This window comes from Python bivittatus, unplaced genomic scaffold, assembly GCF_059951505.1.
Source record: "Python bivittatus isolate LINGU-HERP-01145 unplaced genomic scaffold, Pbiv_v1 ctg000480_np1212, whole genome shotgun sequence".
NCBI lineage: Eukaryota > Metazoa > Chordata > Lepidosauria > Squamata > Pythonidae > Python > Python bivittatus.
In genome coordinates this window covers 87,953,278-87,976,799 of record NW_028277075.1, presented here as the reverse complement: position 1 = coordinate 87,976,799, position 23,522 = coordinate 87,953,278, and the positions used below count along the sequence as shown (strand labels likewise).

The window sequence follows — 23,522 nt, the reverse complement described above, 5'->3', positions numbered from 1 at the left end:
CAGTGGGGCAAAAAAGTATTTAGTCAGCCACCAATTGTGCAAGTTCTCCCACTTAAAAAGATGAGAGAGGCCTGTAATTTTCATCATAGGTATACCTCAACTATGAGAGACAAAATGAGGAAAAAAATCCAGAAAATCACATTGTCTGATTTTTAAAGAATTGATTTGCAAATCATGGTGGAAAATAAGTATTTGGTCACCTACAAACAAGCAAGATGTCTGGATCTCACAGACGTGTAACTACTTCTTTAAGAGACTCCTCTGTCCTCCACTCGTTACCTGTAGCAATGGCACCTGTTTGACCTTGTTATCAGTATAAAAGACACCTGTCCACAACCTCAAACAGTCACACTCCAAACTCCACTATGGCCAAGACCAAAGAGCTGTCGAAGGACACCAGAAACAAAATTGTAGACCTGCACCAGGCTGGGAAGACTGAATCTGCAATAGGCAAGCAGCTTGGTGTGAAGAAATCAACTGTGGGAGCAAGAATTAGAAAATGGAAGACATACAAGACTACTGATAATCTCCCTCGATCTGGGGCTCCATGCAAGATCTCACCCTGTGGGGTCAAAATGATCACAAGAATGGTGAGCAAAAATCCCAGAACCACATGGGGGGACCTAGTGAATGACCTGCAGAGAGCTGGGACCAAAGTAACAAAGGCTACCATCAGTAACACACTACACTGCCAGGGACTCAAATCCTGCAGTGCCAGACGTGTCCCCCTGCTTAAGCCAGTACATGTCCGGGCCCGTCTGAAGTTTGCTAGAGAGCATTTGGATGATCCAGAAGAGGATTGGGAGAATGTCATATGGTCAGATGAAACCAAAGTAGAATGTTTTGGTCTAAACTCAACTCGTTGTGTTTGGAGGAGAGAGAATGCTGAGTTGCATCCAAAGAACACCATACCTACTGTGAAGCATGGGGGTGGAAACATCATGCTTTGGGGCTGTTTTTCTGCAAAGGGACCAGGACGACTGATCCGTGTAAAGGAAAGAATGAATGGGGCCATGTATCGTGAGATTTTGAGTGAACACCTCCTTCCATCAGCAAGGGCATTGAAGATGAAACGTGGCTGGGTCTTTCAGCATGACAATGATCCCAAACACACCGCCAAGGCAACGAAGGAGTGGCTTCGTAAGAAGCATTTCTAGGTCCTGGAGTGGCCTAGCCAGTCTCCAGATCACAACCCCATGGAAAACCTTTGGAGGGAGTTGAAAGTCCGTGTTGCCCAGCAACAGCCCCAAAACATCACTGCTCTAGAGGAGATCTGCATGGAGGTGTGTGAAAACCTTGTGAAGACTTACAGAAAACGTTTGACCTCTGTCATTGCCAACAAAGGATATATAACAAAGTATTGAGATGAACTTTTGATATGGACCAAATACTTATTTTCCATCATGATTTGCAAATAAATTCTTTAAAAATCAGACAATGTGATTTTCTGGATTTTTTCCCCATTTTGTCTCTCATAGTTGAGGCATACCTATGATGAAAATTACAGGCCTCTCTCATCTTTTTAAGTGGGAGAACTTGCACAATTGGTGGCTGACTAAATATTTTTTTGCCCCACTGTATCTAGGAGAATAATTCCATCCACAGGATGTTTCCATTGGCAGAAGGATGGGATAATTTTAGATTTCCCTCTTTATCCTAAAATAAGTCTAGTGGAACTACAGAATCCTCTTGGACAGTGGAGACAGTACTGACAACCCTGGCAGAAATAATCTTTTCTTTCTATTGGTAAGTTCATCCAACAGAGAGTATTCCCTTCCACTTGAAGTTAATGAATTTTAAGGATTATAGACAGCCACTTCCTGATTTCTAAAATATGAAGGCACACTGTCTTTGTGTCTCCAACATTAACTCAGTGTAAATAAATACAGGTAGTCCTCAAGTTATGATGGTAATCGGGATCAGAATTTCCATAGCTAAGCAATGCAGTCATAAAGTGTGACATCACATGACCCATCGCTTAGTGATGGCAATCCTGGCACTCCCTGTTGCCATCGTTAACTGAATCCCACTGCTTGTTAGGCGAGGACCCACCCTGATCCAAGTCACTCCTGGCTTGATCCCTCCTAGCTCCTAGCCTTGGTAAGGTAAGGGACTCCCTGCATCTCTGCCCTTTAGGCTGCCTTGCACTCCTCTGCCGGCCTTGCCACCCTGTGCTCCGCTCATCCTGACCCTGCCGCTGAGAGTACTGCTGTGCAGGGCAGCCAAAAAGGCAGAGATGGGGGGGAGATAGGCAGGTGGGGGGAGCTGAAGCACCCCTATGGTTGTAATTGTGGGTGGGCTGCCAAGCGCCCAAATTTTCATCATGTGACTGCAGGGGCACTGCAACAGCTGTAACTTTGCGGACCAGGCCTAAGTACCATTCGCTCAGCACTGCCATAACTTCAAACAGTTGCTAAGTGAATGATCATAACTCAAAGACTACCTGTAAACAGTACCTCAGAATATAGTTAGTGTGAAAGTATTTCCTGAAGAGCTCAACATTATTTTAGCATCATCATCTTGCATATGCAGAGCATCTTATATTCAGAAGATGCACTATATTCAGTAAAAGTCATATAAAAGTTTGATCCCTATGGATGTGATCTTTTTGCAAGTGGAAGGACTCTTTGGCATCCAGAAGGCCTTTTATCAAAGAGTACTGATTGGGAAGAACAGGAAATCCAGAGGTGTGCTTCCATTTCCATCTTCCATTTCCATAATGATATGCAGAATGTTGTAGTTCATCATGTAACATGAAAAGTTCTGGCTGAAATCAAAGACTCTCCTAACCCAGCATACTATTTCTCCAGTTCCTGCTGTAGCCAGAATATAAAGGAAATAAACAGGTGTTACCAACTCCCTGTGCCACCTCAACCCTCAAGCTGGTTTAATGCCCTTATTTGTAATATACGTAGTCCTCATTTAGCAACTGCCATGTTTAGCAACTGTTCAGTTATGATGTGATGAAAAAGTAACTTCACCACCAATCCTCGCATTTATGACCTTTGCAGGTCTGTAAAGGAAAGCTGAAGTAAGATCATAAGCAGAGTCACAGTTTCATTTACCAATGTTTAACGACTGAGTTGCCAGTCTCAATTGTGGTTGCTAAATGAGAACTACCTGTAACAGAACTTATGCTAATGCTCATAAAATTTTATGATAGAATTTTTTTCTGCTAGTGAATCTATACATTGAGTTTTGACTCTCTTTTCCTGTTACATCCAATCCTTGCCCTTTCTCACACTGAAATAACTCATTAATATATATTACAATTCAGTATGAAACAGAATCACCATTCTGGTATAGTACACTCAGATTCATCTATTCAAAAGCACACATTAAAACAATGCATTGTTTCTATGCAGATAAAACTCTATTCACATTTGCAACTTGTCCCAACTGAATGGTCTATACCTACTTTCCTATTTTAAAGTAGTCACACTTATTCTTTGAAAAAAGCTTCTGTAGTTGTTAAGGGACAGCTTTGTTCTTTCCCTCTTTCAATCATCAGTAGTCCGAGTTATGTCCATTCACTCAGCAACCATTCAAAGTGGCACTGAAAAAAATGAACTTATAACTAGTCCTCAACGTTCTGGCCATAGCAGTGCACCTGCAGTCACGTGATCAAAATTTGGGCTGGCCCGCATTTACGACCACTTCCCCTGCTGCTGCCCCATCCCCCTCGAGTTGTCTTGCTGCGCAGGAAGCCCTTGGCCAAGTAGCTGCCACGAATTGCCACCAGGCGTCTCAGCCATGTGTGGGGAGGTACTCCTGAAACATCCCTGCCTTTGCTGACGGGAGGATTGCCCTGGCCAGCACTGGTGTACAGCACAGAGGACTTGTAGCCCCAGCCCCTTCCCAATGGGGTAACAGCACCCAGCTGCCTGCCTGCCCACACTCCCTAACATCTGCGGCACTCATCTGCCCACACTCCTTAGCACCTGCCTGCGGCACCCTCTCCCATCCACGCTCCCTAGCGCCTGCTCACTCATGCTCCCTAGCACCCTCCCGCGGCACCTGCCCGGGTCTCCTACCTCTTCCCATGTCACAGTCACGTGAGGTCCTCACTTAATGACCTGCACAGTACTGGGGTTATGATGACATCCGGTACTGCCGGGATTGCTGTCGCTAAGTGATGCGGTCACATGATACTGCACTTTACGACCACATTGTGTAGCAACAGAAACTCTGGTTCCAATTGTCATAATAACTCGAGGACTACCTGTATTTTTTACTTTTAAACTTTTTCCTAAAAGTAATAAAGCTGATTTACAAATTGCCTGAATTAAACATGTTTCTATCATTATATCATGGCATCTTGAGTAGATGGCTTTGCCCTGAAATATCCAATGTGCAATTATCTGGTTCTAGATTTCAGGTCTTTGCATTGAATCACACAATTTTCAGCCATGTATCATTAGCCTATACTCTATGCAGATGCAGAATTGATATATGTTGCATCCTGCCCAAAAATCTATTGTTTTCAATGGAATAAGGAATAATTTGATTTAAAATATGTAAAATGTCTTTGAAGAAAATAGTAACATATTATGAAGGACTTTTATCTACAAAAGTGATACTTGTAATTATCTTTGTACTTTTTTTTAAATCTTGAATTTATTAGGACATAATAGATATCACAAGGCACCCAAATGATTTACCAACGCTTTCATATATATGAAGATATGTATAGTGTTTGAAAGCCACAATAACTTCTGCAATAATAAAGTTATTCAATAAATTGATTTTTTTTCATTATTCAAGTAGAGTTTATACATCACAAAATGATAATTCGTACCTATTACAGGTAAACTGGTGTTTTATATCTTTCCATTTGAAAATTTGTACAAAATTATGACTTTTTACAGAAGATGAAAAGTATTCGTAAAAATATCCAGCACTCAACAAAAATATGAATGTTTTCTTTTTTAAAAGAAAATCACTAGAACAGCATTCTGTTTGATTTGTCAAGTAATTTCACCAGCTGAGTTCTATAAGGCAAGCTGGTTTCGTAAAAGGACTGGCATTCCTCTTTTAAAGTAGCTCTTTAATAAAACTGGTTAAATATTGGGAACTGAAAAAGAATGTATATATTTTTAAGTTTCAAAAGAACTGAAACATTTAAAGATTCAGAAGAGGTACTGAAACATGATTCCATAAGGACTTTCCAAGTGATTGTCTCTTCGCTGAGTTATCATGACATCTTACACTATAAAAAAATGGGAAAACATATCATTAATACTCTTATACTATATTATACATTCTTTGATAGGATATTCAAATCTATCTTAATTAATGTTGTTACTGATGATTAACTGATTCCAAGGGTGCAAGTGTGTACCATCTTGCTCAGTGTTTGAGTTCATAAAAAGGACTGTGGTATCTTGAAAATGAAGGTACTTTTTTGTCATATGACTTTACTTGCACCAGGTGGACTAACATATTTGGCATGGTTATTTAGAACTCTAATGAGCAATTATTGCATTTTCTTTTTACTTAATTATAAAACTGTTGTAGTAAGATGTTCATCAAAGTTAAACATACTGTTTATGAGTCCTCTAAAATGGTGCTGGGAAGTACTAGCCTTCAGCTAGACTTGAAATAAAGGAATGGGACGCATTCCAGTTCAATAAATGAACATGCTTCTCTGTTAGCACAGAATGAAGCTAATTTACAGTTACATACCTGTTGTCTAAGAACAGCCACATTCTCCATCTTCTTGGGAAACATTATGAACTGCAATGAGACTTTCACACTGCTCGCTTTCTTCTGATGTTCTGTAAGATGTTACAGACTTGTGAAAATGTTAAAATATATCCATAATATCATGTTATAAAAACATATCTATATCAATGGGATGAACATTACTTTACATGTCCCATAAGAAATTGTTCAGAACAAACAACACTGGACTTAAAATTCTGTATCAGAGTAATTTTGAGAGCCTCTGTCCTCTCATGTTAGTTATTCAAGTAGGTTCTTTTGAATGACTAAAATCAGAACTCTCCAGACAAAGTGGATGGGAAAGAAGCAAGTAAATTACCCTACCTCTGAATACGATGTTTTCGGCAGATAAATACAAAAACTCTTCTAATTCCCACCATTACTGGATCCCAGTTGTTGTAGTGACATAAAAGTGTTGCAATAAAAAAGGAAAAAAATACAGGGATTGCCCCTGCAAAAAATAACCAAGAAAACTGGACCTGAAATTACAAGAAAGATCAATATGATATTTTATCAAGAGAAAAAGTAGAATAATGGAAAGACAAATATCCTACAAGTTTGGTCAGGAAACAGCTATTTGGAGGGGAGTGGGGGCTATAGGAAAGGAGAAGGGAATGTGAGGGGAATATTTAGCCAGAATTTATTTAGCCAGAATCTTAAGTAAATCTTGGTTATTGGAGTCTACCAATCTGGACTCCAAGTCCCATAATGACATCAGCCTTGGCCATGGTTGATGCTTGTTAGTCACATGCTTCCCCACTCCTCATGCCCTGTTGCTAGGAGAAGAGTGGAAGCATTTTTCATCAGCGTGATGTTGAATTCAGCAAAGAATGGTTTCTCTCAGCTATTTAAAACTCTTTGCAGCTGTATCAGAAGAGCTGAAAGAGTGTAGAAGCATATGGCTCTCCGGTGTGTTTCTGTAATGATGAAATATGGTGTTCATTCAAATGAAATCAAATGCGGAAAACGATGGGGCTGCTTTCCACAAAGGGGGCAACATTTCTTTGATGGTTCTTCTTCTTGATTAGTTACAAATTTCAAGTTCCTAAGCAGCTACACAGATCTTTACAGCTAGAAGTGGCCTGTTTGGCAGTTCATAAACTTTACAGCTTGGATGGGGAAAGGAAAGTGGTAGAAGAGAATAAAGCCCACAAGGTAAAATAATCTCATACCTGGGATGAGAAACATTTCAGGAAGGAACACAATATAAAGTGTGAATTCTTTAATTTAAGAGACAGAACTGTGCGAGTAACTTAAACATCAACCAAGGTTACAGCTGACAGTTAAAACTGGCAGCTGCATTAAATGTTAATATCACACTATATATGAAATCTCTCACTTTAGAGTGAAAATGTCACAATGAGGGCAAATTTTACTAACTTAGAAATAAATACAGAGAACAGATGACATTTCTACTGTTACTGGTAAGATACTTCACTGATCAAGTAATTAAGGCTTTGCTAATTTGTTTTCCTATAGAGTTCCTGGGAACACTCCTAAGGGTGTTGAGGAAATTTTCTCTTTCAAAACACATTCCTATCTAATCATAATTTTTATTTGAAAAGAAAAATCTAAATTCAGTAAAATCTCCCCTACTCTACAAGTATATTTTAAATTCATTTTCATGATGTAACAATTACTGGCTTAAATGAATGGCAACTTCAAATTAGCACTCAAATGACTGTATCTACCATTACACCCTGTTTTATTCTGACCCCTGAAGCAAAATATTGCAAGAGGGGATAACAGTCTATTTAGAAAACTACTTCACTTGAGGAACTTACAATGAACAGCATGAACCTCGATTTGAGGCTTTCTGAAAACAGCGTGCTTGTGTTGCAATGCTTTTGTCACTTGCCCCTTCTTGACCCACCTGCACACACCTGTGCTTTATGAATGGGGAGACAGTTTGGTGTAGTGGTTAAGATGTTGGCCCAAAACCAGGAGACTGAGTTCTAGGCCTCCTGTAAGTATGAAAGCTGGCTGGGTGACTTTGGGCCAGTCATTCTGTCTCAGTCCAAGCCATCTCCCAGGGTTGTTGATGTGGGAAAAATGGGAGGCAGGAGTATTAAGTATGTTCACCACCTTGAGTTATACATAAAAAGGTGGGATAAAATAATAACAATAACAGCATTAAAAGCAATTGATGGACAAGCAAATCCTATTGTCTGCAATTAAATATAATTATTTCCTTTTGTCATAGTATTAGAACCCTTTTTTGTTCATGAAGATTCCATTAGGAATTTTTAAGATTTTTAATTTTAAAATTTTAACTTATTTTAATTTAAAAAAACAGAATTTTTAAAATTTCCATTGAGATTTTTAGTAGTATATACCACTGTCTTCAATAAAATTTACATTACCTTTTGCATGCATATGTCGGCAATTATGGATAGAGGTATTGTAAGGCTCAGGGCAAGTGTTCCTATCAGTGATGAGGTAAGAAAGCAGCCCCTGGAAAAATGTTAAATACAAAGACATGAGTTTAAAAAAAATTAGAGGCACAGAAGCAATTTTCACAAGTGTATACCAGAGTTTGGCAGAATTTATAGGATACTTTGGCTTATTCACACTGGTTAATTTACTGAACAGATCTTTCTAGCCTTACCATGTATTTCTGTTTATCCATTACATATTAACTTAATTTGCATACCACACTAAGCCACAAATATGTCACATCATGGCTTAGTGCAATCTCTCAAAGAAGTCAAAGGACAACCACCCCCTCCATTAAACCTCAAGATTTTCAGATTCAATTAATGAAGTCTAATGTTACACATCTAGAATAACTGATTCCAAAAAAATGTATTTGCTGTCTGTAAGTACTGTTAATATGCATTGCCAGGTTTCAATGCAGGTAGTCCTCATTTAGGGACCACAACTGGACCAGCAACTCGGTTGTTAAATGAAGTGGTCGCTAAGTGAAACCATGACTATGCTTATGATCTTATTTCAGCTTTCCTTTGATTTACAGACCTGCAGAGGTCACAAATGCAAGTATTGGTCATAAAGTTACTTTTTCATCACCATCGTAACTGCAAATGGTTGCTAAATGAGGCAATCGCTAATGAGGGTTACTTGTATATGTATTGCTCATTTGGCTCTATGACGGAAATCCAGGGTCGTGAGAAATAACCATCTTTTGTGCATATTTCTCTACTCTCAATAGTAGGTGGAAAGACCTCCTGATTTATACTTCGATGGGACATGGATAAAGCATTTATCGCCCGCTAGGAAATTAACTTCGTGGTTAGATAGCCATAAGCCTTTGTATTAGGTGAGAGTGTGGGAAAGAGCCTTGGTTTGTATCCCAAACTGTAACTATTGTAAACTCTGTTAAGTTAATCAGGGTGGGATGCTAAATTGTTAACACCTGTGGAGAGGGGTGGAGGCTGATTCTGAAAGGGTATTTAAGATTAGCCCTGGAGGAGAGTAAAGGGGGTGCTGGAGAAGCAAAGTTGACCATGAATTGCTGCTGCTCTGCATCACAACAGATTTCTGGAGAAGCTACAGTTTTAAGTCTTGCCTTGGCTGCAGGAGGGGGGACTTGCTTGTCTTGTCCTCTCGCCGATGAGACATGTTTACGTAAGGCTACTCAGGCAAAGAGGGCTTATACTCCTGCCTTTGTTTTTATATTGACTGTTGGCCCGCATGGGAGGACTTTTAATTTGCAGCTTATTTTATCTAACCCTTTTGGAGCATTGAGTAAAGCCTTGGTCGAAAATGTACTGCTTGCCTCTTGAGTTACTCTGTTGTCACGCTTGCACATAACCAGAAAGAAAAGAACCCAGAGAGAAAACCGGGGGAAATCCGTCATAGGCTCTGAAAAATGTTCTTCAGACTCTATCTCAGGTATGCCAAATTTATACTGTTCTTGTCATTATAGCAATTCGTGTATGAAGATTTTCACCACTTAGTGATTAAATGACAACCTGGTGAAAGACTAAGTCATCTACATGCACAGATAGCAATGTTTATATAGCCTGCTCCTCCAATTGTGGATATCCATAATTTGATTTTAAGGAATTAATTGAAACTAATTAGAAAGTGTTTGTAAGATATGTCTAGATATAACGGATCTGATTAAAAACCATGCACGTGCAGATAGAACACTGGTATTTCCCCTTTCAACTACTCGTCCATAAAGTTCTCCTTCTCTTCTGTTGCCATTCAGCTATGGCCAACTATCTTCTCCCAGCAAAGAATTGGCAAAAGCTGCACATATTAAGCTGATGCAATTTGGCTTCACTTGTGATATGTCTACAGTCTTAGGTTTATTTTCTTATGACTACAAGAGAATGAATGGGGAAAGCACACATTTCATGATCTTACACTAGCATTCTAAGGTAAATTCCAAATGATCACCTAAAATTAATAGCCACTAAGTCTGGGCAAACAGCTAAATGACATGTTGTGCTGGCTACTGAAACCAATGCAATTCACACTGTGCTAAGCAGTGCACTAATCTTTGATGTGTGAACTCAGCCTTAATGGCTTGTAAACCATATTATACCATAATATGTGGATCCAACGGTAAGAGCTTTTTAAAATATGATTTAGCATGATATGTGAAACCACATTCTAGCTTTTAATATTTAATAAGCAACATTGGTTTTGGGGGATGGCAACAGAGGATGAAGGGAATAATGCTCTTCAATGCACAGTACTGTATCGAAATCAATACTTGCTAAACATAGCCTTATTAGTTACATTATGGAAAACCAACTTCATCTATTGGTCCTATAATACCAGACCTATAATACCATGTTAAGAAATCTAATAATCAAAGCAAACAACATACCACAACCAGAGGAATTCAGACAGAACAGTTCCAACAAGCCCATTAATGACTATGCACATTAGGGTTAATTTATTGGGAAATTCAAAGACCTCAAATCCAGTATAATGGAGTAGGAAGAAGCCTGGCCAAAGCAACAGCAAGTTAAACAAGCCAACAAATCCTGCAGAAACAGAATAAACAAACAGATCACATAACAAACGGTTAGTCTTATATCACAAAAGTATATAACTGTAACTGTTTGCAAAACTTAAATTAACAGGTTCAAGATTCAATCCTAGGTTATTTTTTTAAAAAATCTGTTCTTACCAAAAAACATTGGAATATCAAGCTTATCTTCTCTGTCAACTCTTCGTTTGATCATAACTATATAGATTGCATACAGCACAGCTCCCATTAGAGACCAGAGGGACCCTGTAAATAAGAAAGCAAGCCCATAAGGTATTAAGTAAGTCTTCATCACTGTATTAATTAAATGTAATCCATTTGTTTAACAGGCTGTTAAGGTGTATTATTTCACTCAAATAAATCATGTTAAGCAAAAGGAGAAAATTGGTAGCATCTTGCAGCAAATTACTTTACTTTTTTAAAAAAAATATGATTCCTTCCAAATGTGTATTCTTCTGTAATACATTTATTTATACAGAGGAATTTTTGCCTCTCACTCCCTTAAGAGCTCATAATGGCATACAAATGTCACTATAGATTCAGCTATGAAAATTAAATTTATTTTCTACTCATTATGTATTTTTGTCATTGAGTCAAAAATATACAATAGTATGTCCGCAAGCATTTTAATTTATTGTGAAGAATTTTGGAAAACAAATACCTATTGTATCTCTTCCAGCGGATTTCTCAGACCCAGACAAATTCACAAGAACAACACCTCCAATGCTATTTTAAAAATAAAGTGTTATATTCAAGTTAACTTAGTCAAACAGTTTGCATGGAAAGAGTTAACAGTAAAGTTTGATTATAGTTGTCTCAATACCATGTATTGCTTTATTTGAATGATTCTCAAGATTATATAATAAATTAGGAATACGTTTTAAAAAACTCAGGATAAATGATAGCAAGCTTTCTTAAAATTACAAAAAAAAAAAAAGGAAAAGAAAGGAAACAGAACAACACTTTTTACATTATCTTTGTAAGTATAATGCCCTGGAAAGGTAGAAAAGAAGATTATAAATTAGCAAAAGCCATCCCCAAACCCATAATGCCAACAGAAGAAGAAAAAATGTTTTTTTTTCCCTACATGAATATTTCCCATAAATAACAAAATAGGCCTGGGCACAGTCACTTCTGAGGGAGTTCATATAGCATGTGAAACTAACAATGGTTTATTTGAATAGACCATACACCATAAGCCATAAACCATGGTATATGAACCAAAATGACCATAAATTTAAGAGCTGAAGGCTGAACTTAGTTGTTTTGGTTCTGTTTCTATGTGCCACAGAGGACACTGCTCTGGTACTTATTCTGGGGCAGTTTTTTCCTGCTTTGGGGAGGAAACAAAGTAGGAAATAGATATGTTAAGCCTTATATATCCACAATGGGTGCACCTTATTAGTAAGGTTATCACTTCCTTCCACAGCTGCTTATATGAGAGGTCAAACACACAGAACAGAGCTGTGCAAATTTCTGAAGGACTGTTTTCCTTCAATGAAGGTTCAACTGGGACCTGCTTTGCAAACTAATGTGGCCCCCTCCCTTCTAAGAGCCAAGCAAAACTACCATATTGCTTCCCTCTGCTCTGCTTAACAGACCTGCCTCAGCACAGCATTTGCACAGAAGACTCCTCCGGCTTTGAGCAGCCTTTACAAAGCTGGAAGAGCCATACTGCACAGGTACACCAGGGAGTACAGGAAAACACCCAGGTCACACAAAATGCCTCGCTGAAGCAAATTGCATGGTCTCTCTGCTTCCATGAAGAGAATCATATCACCTGCAGGCCAGGAAGCACTGAAGTTTGCCCAACCTAATTTAAAATAAAGTAGAACAAATCTATCTTTTCCCTCACCACTTCTGATAGGTGCCCATCAGTAGATTTAGTGCAAATATGGGGTGAAGGTGAAATGGAGTGAGGTGGAATGTTCCTGGTTGCAAAGTTTCATCTCCTTTGATTCGCTAGAGATTACTGTCCTCAATAAATAACGCCTAGGGTGGGGTGGGGGGTAACATTAATCTATGCTAATGTAAATGCTGCACAAACAAGCCTAGGATTATGCACTCTGCTCCTCTACATTCCTCTTCTGGTGAGATCATGAGGAAGAGATTGGAAGTATTTGCTTTTGCTCCCTGGGACTGGATTCACACCTCATTTTAAATCAATGCAATGGTTTAACATGTTTGTAGCTTAAGTGTGATGGGTAAATCAATTCATTATAGTTTAGCATTGTTTAAATAAGGTCACTGTTGCTTGTCCAACAAGCCATAGTTTTAAAAGTCTGGTTTAGTATGTTTTGTAATGTAATGTAATGCCTACAACCATTATGTCCAAACTGAGATAATGTGTGGTTAGCTTTAACTATGGCTTTTCAGTACACAAGCTAACTTTTGTGTACTGCAATTTGTGTACTGCAATCCTGGCTTGTTTTGGTATAGTTGATAATTCAGTCTAATCATATCCTTGGTTTGGACATGGATACAAAAGGATGTTCGTTGAAAAGAGAAGCAATCACCTCATGGCTAAGCCAAAAAAGAAAGAAATATTACAGAAATATAAAACCATATTCCCATAATGCTAAATTATTATGTTATAATATAAATAATTATATTATTATCCTAACATAATGCTTTGCCAATATTTCACAGACTACAACAGAAATTTGACTATTCCATTTAAAGTGTGCAAAATAGTAAGTGGAGATATTTGCACAAGATAAGAAAAATCACTGTCAGTTTATTAAGTGAAGATATCTATATGACTCTCTCAGTTATGTCTTCAATCAGTTACAAGTATTCTCTCAACATCCAGCTTAACAAAGGTCACAGGGCAGTTTCACTGAATCTGGGTTATAAACATGTAACAGATTAGTCAAACAAACAAACTTGGACCTTAAAGTCAGTTTTGATTCCTGGCAACTGCCTGGACTAGTCCCTGCAGCTTTCTTGGCAAGATTTTCAGAAGTGGCTTGCCCTTGCCTGCTTCCTAGGGCTGAGAGAGAGTGATTGGCCAAGGTCACCCAGCTGGCTTCATGCCTAAGGCAGGACCAGAGCTCATGGTCTTCTGGTTTCTACCCCAGTGCCTTAACCAGTACACCAAACTGGTTCAATTTTTTTACAGACTAGAAACTGACCAAAATATACTTCTATAGAATGAACCCAATGTCAGATTTAAGAAGTTAGATTTTATGGCTAAACTCACATTTCATGTTAAACCAAAACTGAATAGCAAGATGTGAGATCCTAGCCATTATAGCTTGCTTAAAACAAACCATACTTAGGGTGATATGCATGAATGTGATACTGAACGCTTGCAACCAACAAAAATTCATTTAAGTACACATAGATACCTAATTCATGGCCTTCTTTGCACATGATACCAAGCCATATTGTGGTTTACAGACAGTCCTTGCTTATCAACAGCTCATTCAGCGACCATTCAGTGTTATGATGGTGCTGAAAAAAGGAAATTTACGACAGGTCCTTGAAATTGTGGCTGTTGTAGCAACTCCATGGTCACATGATTGCAATTTGAGTGCTTGGCAACTGGTGCACATTTACAATGATTGCAGTGTCCCATGGTCACGTGATTGCCATTTGTGACCTTTGCAGCCGGCTTCCAACAAGCAAAGTCAATGGGGAAGCCAGTGGGAAATCACGAATCATGGTCATTGAGGCGCTTAACAACTGTGGGTGATTCACTTAATTACTGCAGCTGGAAGTGATGTAAGTTGGCACGGTCATCTGATGCTTCATTTTATGGCTGCGTCACTTAGCGATGGGGTTGCTGTTCCCAGTTGTGGTTGGTAAGTAAGGATTACTTGTATTTGGTCTTTATTTGTATATTGTGTGAATTCAACCATCATAGTTTATTCCATAAAACATGGTTAGCATGTTTTGCTATGATAAACCATGGTTTAATATATGTGAATTTATCTGTGATGCCACAGAATAATCTGATTTAAGAAGTTCACTTCGTTATATTAAACTAAGTAGCTTAGGTTGCTCGTAATACAACTGAGACATAGTCCCTTTACTAAAGCAGTGACAACGCAGAAGCGATGTTTCTAGCACTCATTCAGTAAATTACTTCCAGTAATTTTTTCATGTAGCTGTACATGACTAGCTGCATCTAAAAATAGTAACAAAGTCTCCACCACTAAATCCAACTATCTAGAACAACAAGAAAACTCAGGCCTGAGGGGGAGAAGAAAATTGAGGATTAAGGAGTCTATATTCCTACCTTAAAATGACAGCTAACAATTTTGAAAGGGTAAATCTATCTCCACTATTACTTGGAAACACTGCAGCAAGGATTAAGGTAAATAATCCTGTGAAAAGAAAAAATTTAAACTGTTATTTTATTACAAAGTATATCATATGAAGAAAGAATACACTGTGTATGGTCAAATGAAAAATTTAAGACTGAAGATATAATAGTCAAAAGATAATGGATTAGATCCGGACTAAATTAATCTTGGGCCCAACTGAAATTAAAGTGAAAAGTTGGTTACAATTAACATATCTCATTGGATTAAGTAGAATTTAAAAACATTAACAGTGTATAATTTTATTATCAATTAAAATGAAAAACTAATAACATTTCTTTAATCTTAAAATATGTAAAAAAATTGAATGTCTCAGATTTATATGTATTTATTGCAAAAAGAAATGAAGTTAACTTTTATTTAACAAAGCTTTTATATTATGAACATAAATGAAAGATGTTGGCTTTTGAAAAAGTAGTGAAGACTATATTCTTCCAGAATACCTTCTGGAGATTTGTTGAGTGACATCTGGAACTGGATTTGATTTGTTAATTGTTTAACTATTATTTGTTAACAGTTTAATTGTTAATTATTTAATTAATTCATATTTACTGAAATTTATTTTGATCTGCTGATACTGTACTGGTTTGGCTTTATTTTATTGTAGACCACCACGAGTTGATTACAATTTAGCAGCATATAAATCTGATAAATAAACAAACAAACATAATTCTATATATATCTATATGCATTTAACCAGAAATAAATTCCAATTCAATAACACTTAATTCTTGTTAGGCGCATGTATTACTCCACCTTAATATACAACTTTATATAATATACTAATATGTCCAAATTTATGTAAAACAGCAATGTTTTCTTACTATATTGCCGTGTTTCTGTTTCCCAACACTTACTCAACAAAACCAAATACTGCAGAAAATGTAACACGCTACTGAGTATTATACACACACACTACTTTATTACTACTACTACTGTCACAATATGGGAACCAATGTTCAGTAATAATAATCAGTGTCGCTTTTAAATAATACCACTGATGAGCTACTGAATAAGCCTCTACAGTTCTGCTTGTTTAACTTGAACTCTTAATAATGACATGTGCTACCTTACCCCATAGCTGCCTTTTTAAAAAAGAAACCCTTCAACATCACTCTCTCCCTCATTAGAAGTGAAACAAAATAGATAACTGTATTTTTCTTAAATATGCAAAGAGGCAATTTGAATGAAGTATGACAACAGTCTTGGAATACATCTTCATTTCTTACCAGAGGTTGATGACAGAATATTAACTATTGCCACTTGAGTGTCTGAAAGTGCTTCTTGATAAGAGAAATTTGCCAAGAACCACTAGAACATTAAACAGTAGATATTAGTATAAAATTCTATTTCTTATTTGAATAACTGCTTTGAAAGTTAGAAAAAAGCCTAATAAAACATTAAAAAAGATTGTTTAAACAATTTGGCTATAAGAACATACCCACAATAAAATCTACCTATATTAAAAAAGTAGTAGCTGAGCTTACGGTAAAGTACTCTTCTGGTTCCAGAAAGATAAACCCTGCAGAAAGGGTTAACTCTACCTCTTCTGATTAGAAGATAGGACTTAAGACTTCTTCCTGTCCCATGAAGGAAACCCTTCCTTTCATTCACATTGGAGCACTGACTTCAGCTGTTTATAATTCAACTTTTTTTTTTTTTTTTACTACATAATTCCTGCATTGGCATAAGAGTTTGCAACTGACAAGAGGAATGTGAGAAATACAGGAAAGAACCATGTTCATCAGTTATCACATCCTGGTAGTAAACTGTACACTGGTAGTGAGTAACCTTTTAGTTGTTTGTACTGATTCGGTCCCCTTTTGCAGGATGGGACTGTTGGATCCATTTTTCAGTGTCCTGAAGAATAATTTGCAGTTAAGTCCAACAACACTTTCAGTCACCAAAGACGGAGCAGACAGCAAAAGGATATATGTAGCAATATTCTCAGGGAGGAAGAGTAGAAAGTAAAGCACCATCTGTAGAGCCATGTGACCAAAGGTAGCATCTGTTGAGGCAAACTAGTCTATCTGCTAATGTCTAATGAATGTCTAGACTAAAGATTCTCAATTATTCTGTCACTATCCTAACACTGTGAAGAAGGAATACCAACTCATGTGTTTTTACTGCTGCTGCCAGCTTTTCTTGGTGTTATGAGGCTTCCAGCTGTTATGGAGGTTGTTGCTGCTGGTGCTGCTTAGTCCAGGTCCAGCTGCCAAAAGATAATCTCTGTAAGCATCTCCTGGCGATGCCTTAAAACACTGCAATTGATGCTGCCCAGTGCCTTGTTCAATGGGAGGGTGGAAGAGGGTCACTGCAATTGGTGTTATCTGGTGCTTCAAGTTCTGCTTACTTGTGTTCCTCTTTGTTCACAATGCTGCAGGAGGTGGAGAGGGGCCCTCTGTTACTTGGCATCCTCTTTGCTTCTTTCATATTCTTAAATATTCAAGGCCTTTCGGTTATTTGCCTTAAGGAGCATGGGGAGATCTTTAATGCCACTCTGGAGCTCTGCATTTTCCTGGATGCCATCAGTTCTGGTATGTTTCCTGCGCCTGGCTCACAGCCCAGTTGGGTACCTATATGCTTGTGCTGACATCCACTCAGTTGCAATGGTCCTCACCATCTCTTATAGCAGCTGTGAAGAATTCCTTCCTTCCTTCCTTCCTTCCTTCCTTCCTTCCTTCCTTCCTTCCTTCCTTCCTTCCTTCCTTCCTTCCTTCCTTCCTCCCTCCCTCCCTCCCTCCCTCCCTCCCTCCCTCCCTCCCTCCCTCCGCCACTGATTGAAATTGAGAGGAAAAGCCATTTGCTTTTTCTAGGCAAACATTCTGGAAGAACGGAAGGGGTTTCTTTTATGGGATGTCTTTTAACTAGAAGAGGTGGAATAAAGCCTTTCTGATCAACTTCCTCTTCAGTGACTTCGAATGAAAGGATTAGGCAATTATAACACAAACAGTAATATCTGGCTAAGCCTCCCAGCCATGGTGCCCAGGGGGCATGAGTATACCTACTGACACCTGTCTTGGCACTTCTAGCCTCCCTGCCCTTTGTAACTTGTTTTCAATTACATTTTTTTAAAAAAATAGGAAACTGGCATGTGGTGAGCAAAACACCAACCTCCAGCATCATCTTTATTTGCATGTACACTTCTTGGCCCTAAAGGGTCCTGAGAAAATAGGCATCCTTTGAAAATAAGGACAGGTAGCTGCAGCTCATTGCTTTCTTTGTTAGGATGCTGTCCTGCTCAGAAAAATGACAAAGGCAAGGATTGGTAATAAGAAGCGTTAGGAGGCAGAGGAGCTAGAAGGGGTGGCAGTAGCTTTATGCTGAATTGTTATAATGTTGTTTTGTTCCCCATTTGTGAATGGGGAAACTTTCCCTCCACCCCCCAGATATTTTATGGAAATACTAACAATATGTCTACATGGCTGGGAATGCCTGCTGTAAAGTAATGGTAATTGTAAATATACATCTAGATTAGACAGCTATTTTGCTGCTTTTCTGTGAAATGCCCTGAATCATAGCAACCATAAACTGTCTGGAACATGAAAATGCCTACATGTTGGCTTCAAATCAGAGAAAGTTAATTACACATTTCTACAACTGTTCAGTTAAAGTCCAATTAATGGAGTTCAAACCTTTACAACAAATGGGACAAGTTAATCATGGCCAATTTAACAGAAATTAACTTTTTCCCTGGATTAAAGCCACTAAATTTTCATTACATAAAAGATGAAATGTAACTGTTGGAAAACTTAATTTCTCAAGAACTGGAAAAAACACCTGTTCCTTTTTGCAAACTGCTAGACAAATCTTCTGACATCAGAATGAATTTATAGGCAACTTAAATCTGCAGATATATATCACAATTCTAAAATATAGTTATATGGATATTGGGATTATTGAAATTAATGGAATGTACATGCATATCAGTGCCAAATGAATTCTAAAACCTAGAAATATAATAAAGAAATATAATAAATAAAAAAAGAAATTAAAAAATAACCTGACTCAAAATGCCATGCAAGTATAAATGAAAGTAGATCACTTTCTGATAATTAATCTTGGAATTTTGTCACTTTTGTACTAGTGGAGGCAGGGAAATATACCTCCAGGTTTTAATGCCTGATTGATACTAGGAAATTTAAAGCAATGGAATCACGAGTGAATAACAAATAACAAATACTTATTAGTTGAAGTGTTTTTTGTTCTGGGGAATTATTGCAATAGGAGTGAAAACATAAGAGATAGCTGTCTTTTCCCACAATGAATAGAAGCTTTTGCTCATTAAATTGTCACTTCAATTAATTGTCTTTAAACCAATTAGGGGATAACTCTCAAAATTATGCAGTTCCCTAAATGATATGAACAAGGTTAAACAGTTAATTCAATACTGCAAATGATCTATCCTACATTAAACAAATATACTAGAGTTAAAAGACTCTATTTATACCCTGCAACAATTAAAAACAGATGACATACCACAAAGCAAAAGAAAAAGCTGATTTTGGCTACTTGAGGTGCAGTAAGTTTCCCTACAGCTTTTAATATTGAATCCTGCTCTTTAACTGTTGGGTAAGACATACGAGACAGCTTTGCTTCCAATGCATGACTTGCTGGGAGTTGTCGAATCTCCATAATGTTACTGAATCTTACACGAGGTTTTTTGGGAGCTTTAGGTGGGAAAAAAATGGTGCAGGTCATTTTGTGTATTATACTGGAACAGAAAAACAATCAGCAAAGATAAGGCCCAGAGTTCCTCCCCATGTTTCAACAGTTTATATCAGCAGCATGAATTACCTATTATGCAGAAAAGATAATCCGGGACTACAAATTTCACCTTAAGAGGTTTCTGTTTCTACTGATTGTACTTATTATATTTAAAAAACAATCCAGAATTCCTTAATTTTAGAGCAATGGATTTGCTTTCCAACAAGAATGTATTTTTTCATAAATTCGGTCTTTAAAACCTGAATTCATGTATTTAACGTTATATCTTTAATTTTAAGTATGGCATGGTTTCTACACCATCTTGTGGTTAATTCAACACAAGGCTTAGATAACTCACTAAATATATCAAATCTGAAAAATGCTCTTTCTAATTCTAGATTCTTATTTTCTAAAGAAATAGTAGTAGAGCAACAAAGCTTATTTCAGTTTCATGTATATATTCAAATTTAATTCCTTTAAGACAGATAAATAAATATAAAAACCAAAGGTGTCAAATCCATATTGTAATGCCTATGTTATTTAATGGCAATAATGTGTTATGAATGTTTGCACAAATAAAGAAAAGTATTGTTTTGTCAAGTCACCTTGTAATAAATACAAATTGAACTATATTACAGAAATCTATATCTTGCTTTTTCATCAAAAGCAAGCATTTTAAAAGGCTAGCAGTGTAAGCTGCACTATGTTACAGTATTCTCAGTGTATTGTATGCAAAATATTCTGAATTCAAATAATTTCAAATTAGAAATGTTCCATTTGAAATCAAAATAGTTATTCCGCATACAAAACAATCACCTGCAACAGGTACCCCAGATCATTCTAGAAAATGATTATTTTGTATCCAAAATAGTCTTTTGAACTCAAACATTTCCAAACTGGTCAAAAAAGCTCATTTGAACATTAACTTGAAATGGAGTATTTCAGTTCATCAGAGTTTGATTTTAAATGTTTTACATACTCTAGTCCTAAACATCTTCAGAATTACTGTTTCTTCTTAGAATTTCACTAAAGTTTCATTGAAACTTTGGAAGTTGAATTTAGGAACTATTTTGCATATTTCCTATTTCATGAATGTGGCTATCAGTTCCTTATTTCATCATTTGCCTTGTGCAAAAATTAATGTGGTTTCACTATTTGAACTAACATGTCTATTTTTGGTTAAAGCCATTATTTTATTTTTGAATTTATAAGAGATTTCTCATAGTTTACTGCTTATCTGGTTCTTATACTGTTGTATTTAGAATATATATAGGGGCACAAAGTATTTATGTATAAGACAAAAGGCAAATAATTATGGATTTTCATACTTCCAGTATTACATGGACATACAACAGGTGATATAAAAATATAAAATTGTTCTTGAAATTCTGAAATATGTACTTACTTTTTTCAGCATCACTATTAATGCTACTTTTTTCACTTGGCAAATCATGAAACTTTACAGGAACATACAAAGGTTCACTCTGAAATGCAATGTAACAAATTCCCAGTCACGTATCACAGTTATCAAAATAAAATCAAGAGCTCTGTGCAATGTTATGAACAAAAATGTACCCAAGGCTATACAGAAATAAACAAAATTAAAATCCCACTGTTTAAATCAGATGTTTTGGTAAGCATACCCAGAATTTCAAGCACAGCCTTCTCATTTCTATAGTATGCCCCTAGGAGATCCTTCAAGTAGAAAATATGACCTTGTGGTTCTTTATGTAAATTGATAAACTTCCTTGCATGCACAGATACATTTTATGACCATGCAATTGATTATTTAATCCTGGTATGAATATCTTTTTAGAAACAAAATAAATTTATTTTTGGACAATAACATCAAATTGGTATTTAATGTTTTGATTACTACCTTCAGGCTAAATGCAAAAACAGTACCTGTTCACTGAATTAAAAAAACAAAAACAAAAACTTCACTTTTACTAATTGTTTATAAATACTGGGTAGCACCCAGTCATTTCTTAGCAGAAAGTGCTTCTGGTTGTGCAAGATAAGGCAAAGTTTTTTTCTGATCCCCATATATCTACCCAACTCTTTGTGCAAGACCCCACTCTATTCCATAAGAGCCCCCAACTCTCAGTGGCAAGTTGTAAAGAGAAAGGGGATGCAATGAGAGTAGGGAGATTATCCAAAATCAGGTGGTATTAAACTGACAAAAAGGAAAGTTACTACCACTGGATACTACCCATTGAAAAGTTGCAAATTGGGTTTTTTATATTTCTTAATAATCTCTCCTACTGAGTTTCTAAAAATTATTAGATAACATGCATATCAAAGCAGCAATCTCATAACCATTTACCTGGGAGTAAGTACCAATTGAACCCCAGTGGAATTCACTTGAAGCAAGTAATGTATAGATTGCCTTCTCAGTATTTCAAATTAATCTTACATCAGAAGGGCACCATTAACCTGCCCCTGTAGAAGGTCCCTATGCAACCCACCATGGGTTGTATATTCATTCCTATAAGATCCAAGGCAACCTGTAAGAGGATGGAAGGATCACCTTTGGGAAGGTAGATATTATTCCTTTCAGTCCAGGAAAGGGATCAACAATAACAAAGTTACTGTCAGCCCCTTCACTGGAAGGAAAAAGGAGTTTAAAAGCATGGGAGGAAGCTGTATATATATATTTTTTTAAACTATGTGTTTGTGTCTATGTGTGTGAGGAAAAGATACCTGCACTCACATGTGCATAGGCCACCTAGCACATGATGTAACTCTCAGGCTCCAATAGGTTTTGCATCCCTGCCTTAACATAGTCCCTTTCTGGATTTTCAGGCACAGTTAAATAAGAATGTGATAATTAACATAAATTTCAGTGCAAGACAATCCAAAAACAACAACAAAACTCCCAAACACTCCCTATTGAATAAACTTCCACTTTGGTGATATTGGCTGAAGGAGGTAAGGCTAACTATATTAAAACTTCTATTTTGCATTATAAGATGGCATTTCAGCCTACCACCACATTTAACAATAACCAAAATAGCATTATGCAAACAAATGACTGTAGAAATGCTGAATGACAAGACTTACTACTGAAAATCAAACATAATATACCTTTGCAAATCAGAAATGTTTATCATGCCTAATCCACTTTTGTTTAAAACTACAAAATGTCTTATTTCGATCTATTATTATTTTAGTATTAATTTGAAAAAGAAATGAATGGATATTGCCATATGGTAATATAATGCTTAAATGAGAAAACTTACCAAAGAACTATTCACAGTATTGTCAGTTGTACAAGCGGCAAAATAGCTTTCAGCATCTGCAAACTAAGCAGAAATTTAATACCACAAATTCTATTAAAACAATATATCCAGTGCTTTGATTTAAAAAGTATGTTTATGTCAGAGAATATTATCATCATCTTGTACAGCCTTCCTGCTTATCTCTAGCTATTTGGGTGCCAGGTCACTTCACAGCAAAGGATAATCTGAATAATCTGAATAAAATACACATTTATTTTAAGTTGCAAAGTAGAGAGACTAAAGAGGAAGGGAAATTGCCATTTATAGAAAATTCAGTGTAATGTGTGAAAATCTACCTATTCTTCTGACTGAGTTCACAGAGCATAAAGGAGTATAGTTATGGAGCCCCTCCTTGTTTTCATACATAACCAAGATTTGTCAAGAAACTATTTTCTAACTGAGAAAGTTGAGAGAGAGAGCGGGAGGGAGGGAGGGAGGGAGGAAAAAAAACCCCTGAATGAATTATCAGCTTTCACTTTCTCATGGGATATTATGATTAGCACAAGATTGGGTTTA

At 36.9% G+C, this 23,522-nt stretch overlaps 1 protein-coding gene across 2 annotated transcripts in view; it reads right to left on the bottom strand.

The window, feature by feature from the left end:
- Nucleotides 1-1,553: 1,553 nt before the first annotated feature.
- SLC35F5 (solute carrier family 35 member F5) overlaps nucleotides 1,554-23,522 on the bottom strand; it is a 39,536-nt gene continuing 17,567 nt past the window's right edge. For both annotated transcript variants that reach the window (XM_088146484.1, XM_007421819.4), the window contains 12 exons: nucleotides 22,968-23,030; nucleotides 21,131-21,209; nucleotides 19,498-19,688; nucleotides 16,248-16,329; nucleotides 14,934-15,021; nucleotides 11,352-11,416; nucleotides 10,832-10,936; nucleotides 10,526-10,685; nucleotides 8,088-8,178; nucleotides 6,049-6,203; nucleotides 5,686-5,777; nucleotides 1,554-5,209 (listed from right to left, as the gene is read on the bottom strand). In XM_088146484.1, coding sequence (XP_088002610.1) covers nucleotides 5,693-5,777; nucleotides 6,049-6,203; nucleotides 8,088-8,178; nucleotides 10,526-10,685; nucleotides 10,832-10,936; nucleotides 11,352-11,416; nucleotides 14,934-15,021; nucleotides 16,248-16,329; nucleotides 19,498-19,688; nucleotides 21,131-21,209; nucleotides 22,968-23,030 — 1,164 coding nt within the window. In that variant the 3' untranslated portion in view covers nucleotides 1,554-5,209; nucleotides 5,686-5,692. The remainder of the gene's footprint in view (nucleotides 5,210-5,685; nucleotides 5,778-6,048; nucleotides 6,204-8,087; nucleotides 8,179-10,525; nucleotides 10,686-10,831; nucleotides 10,937-11,351; nucleotides 11,417-14,933; nucleotides 15,022-16,247; nucleotides 16,330-19,497; nucleotides 19,689-21,130; nucleotides 21,210-22,967; nucleotides 23,031-23,522) is intronic.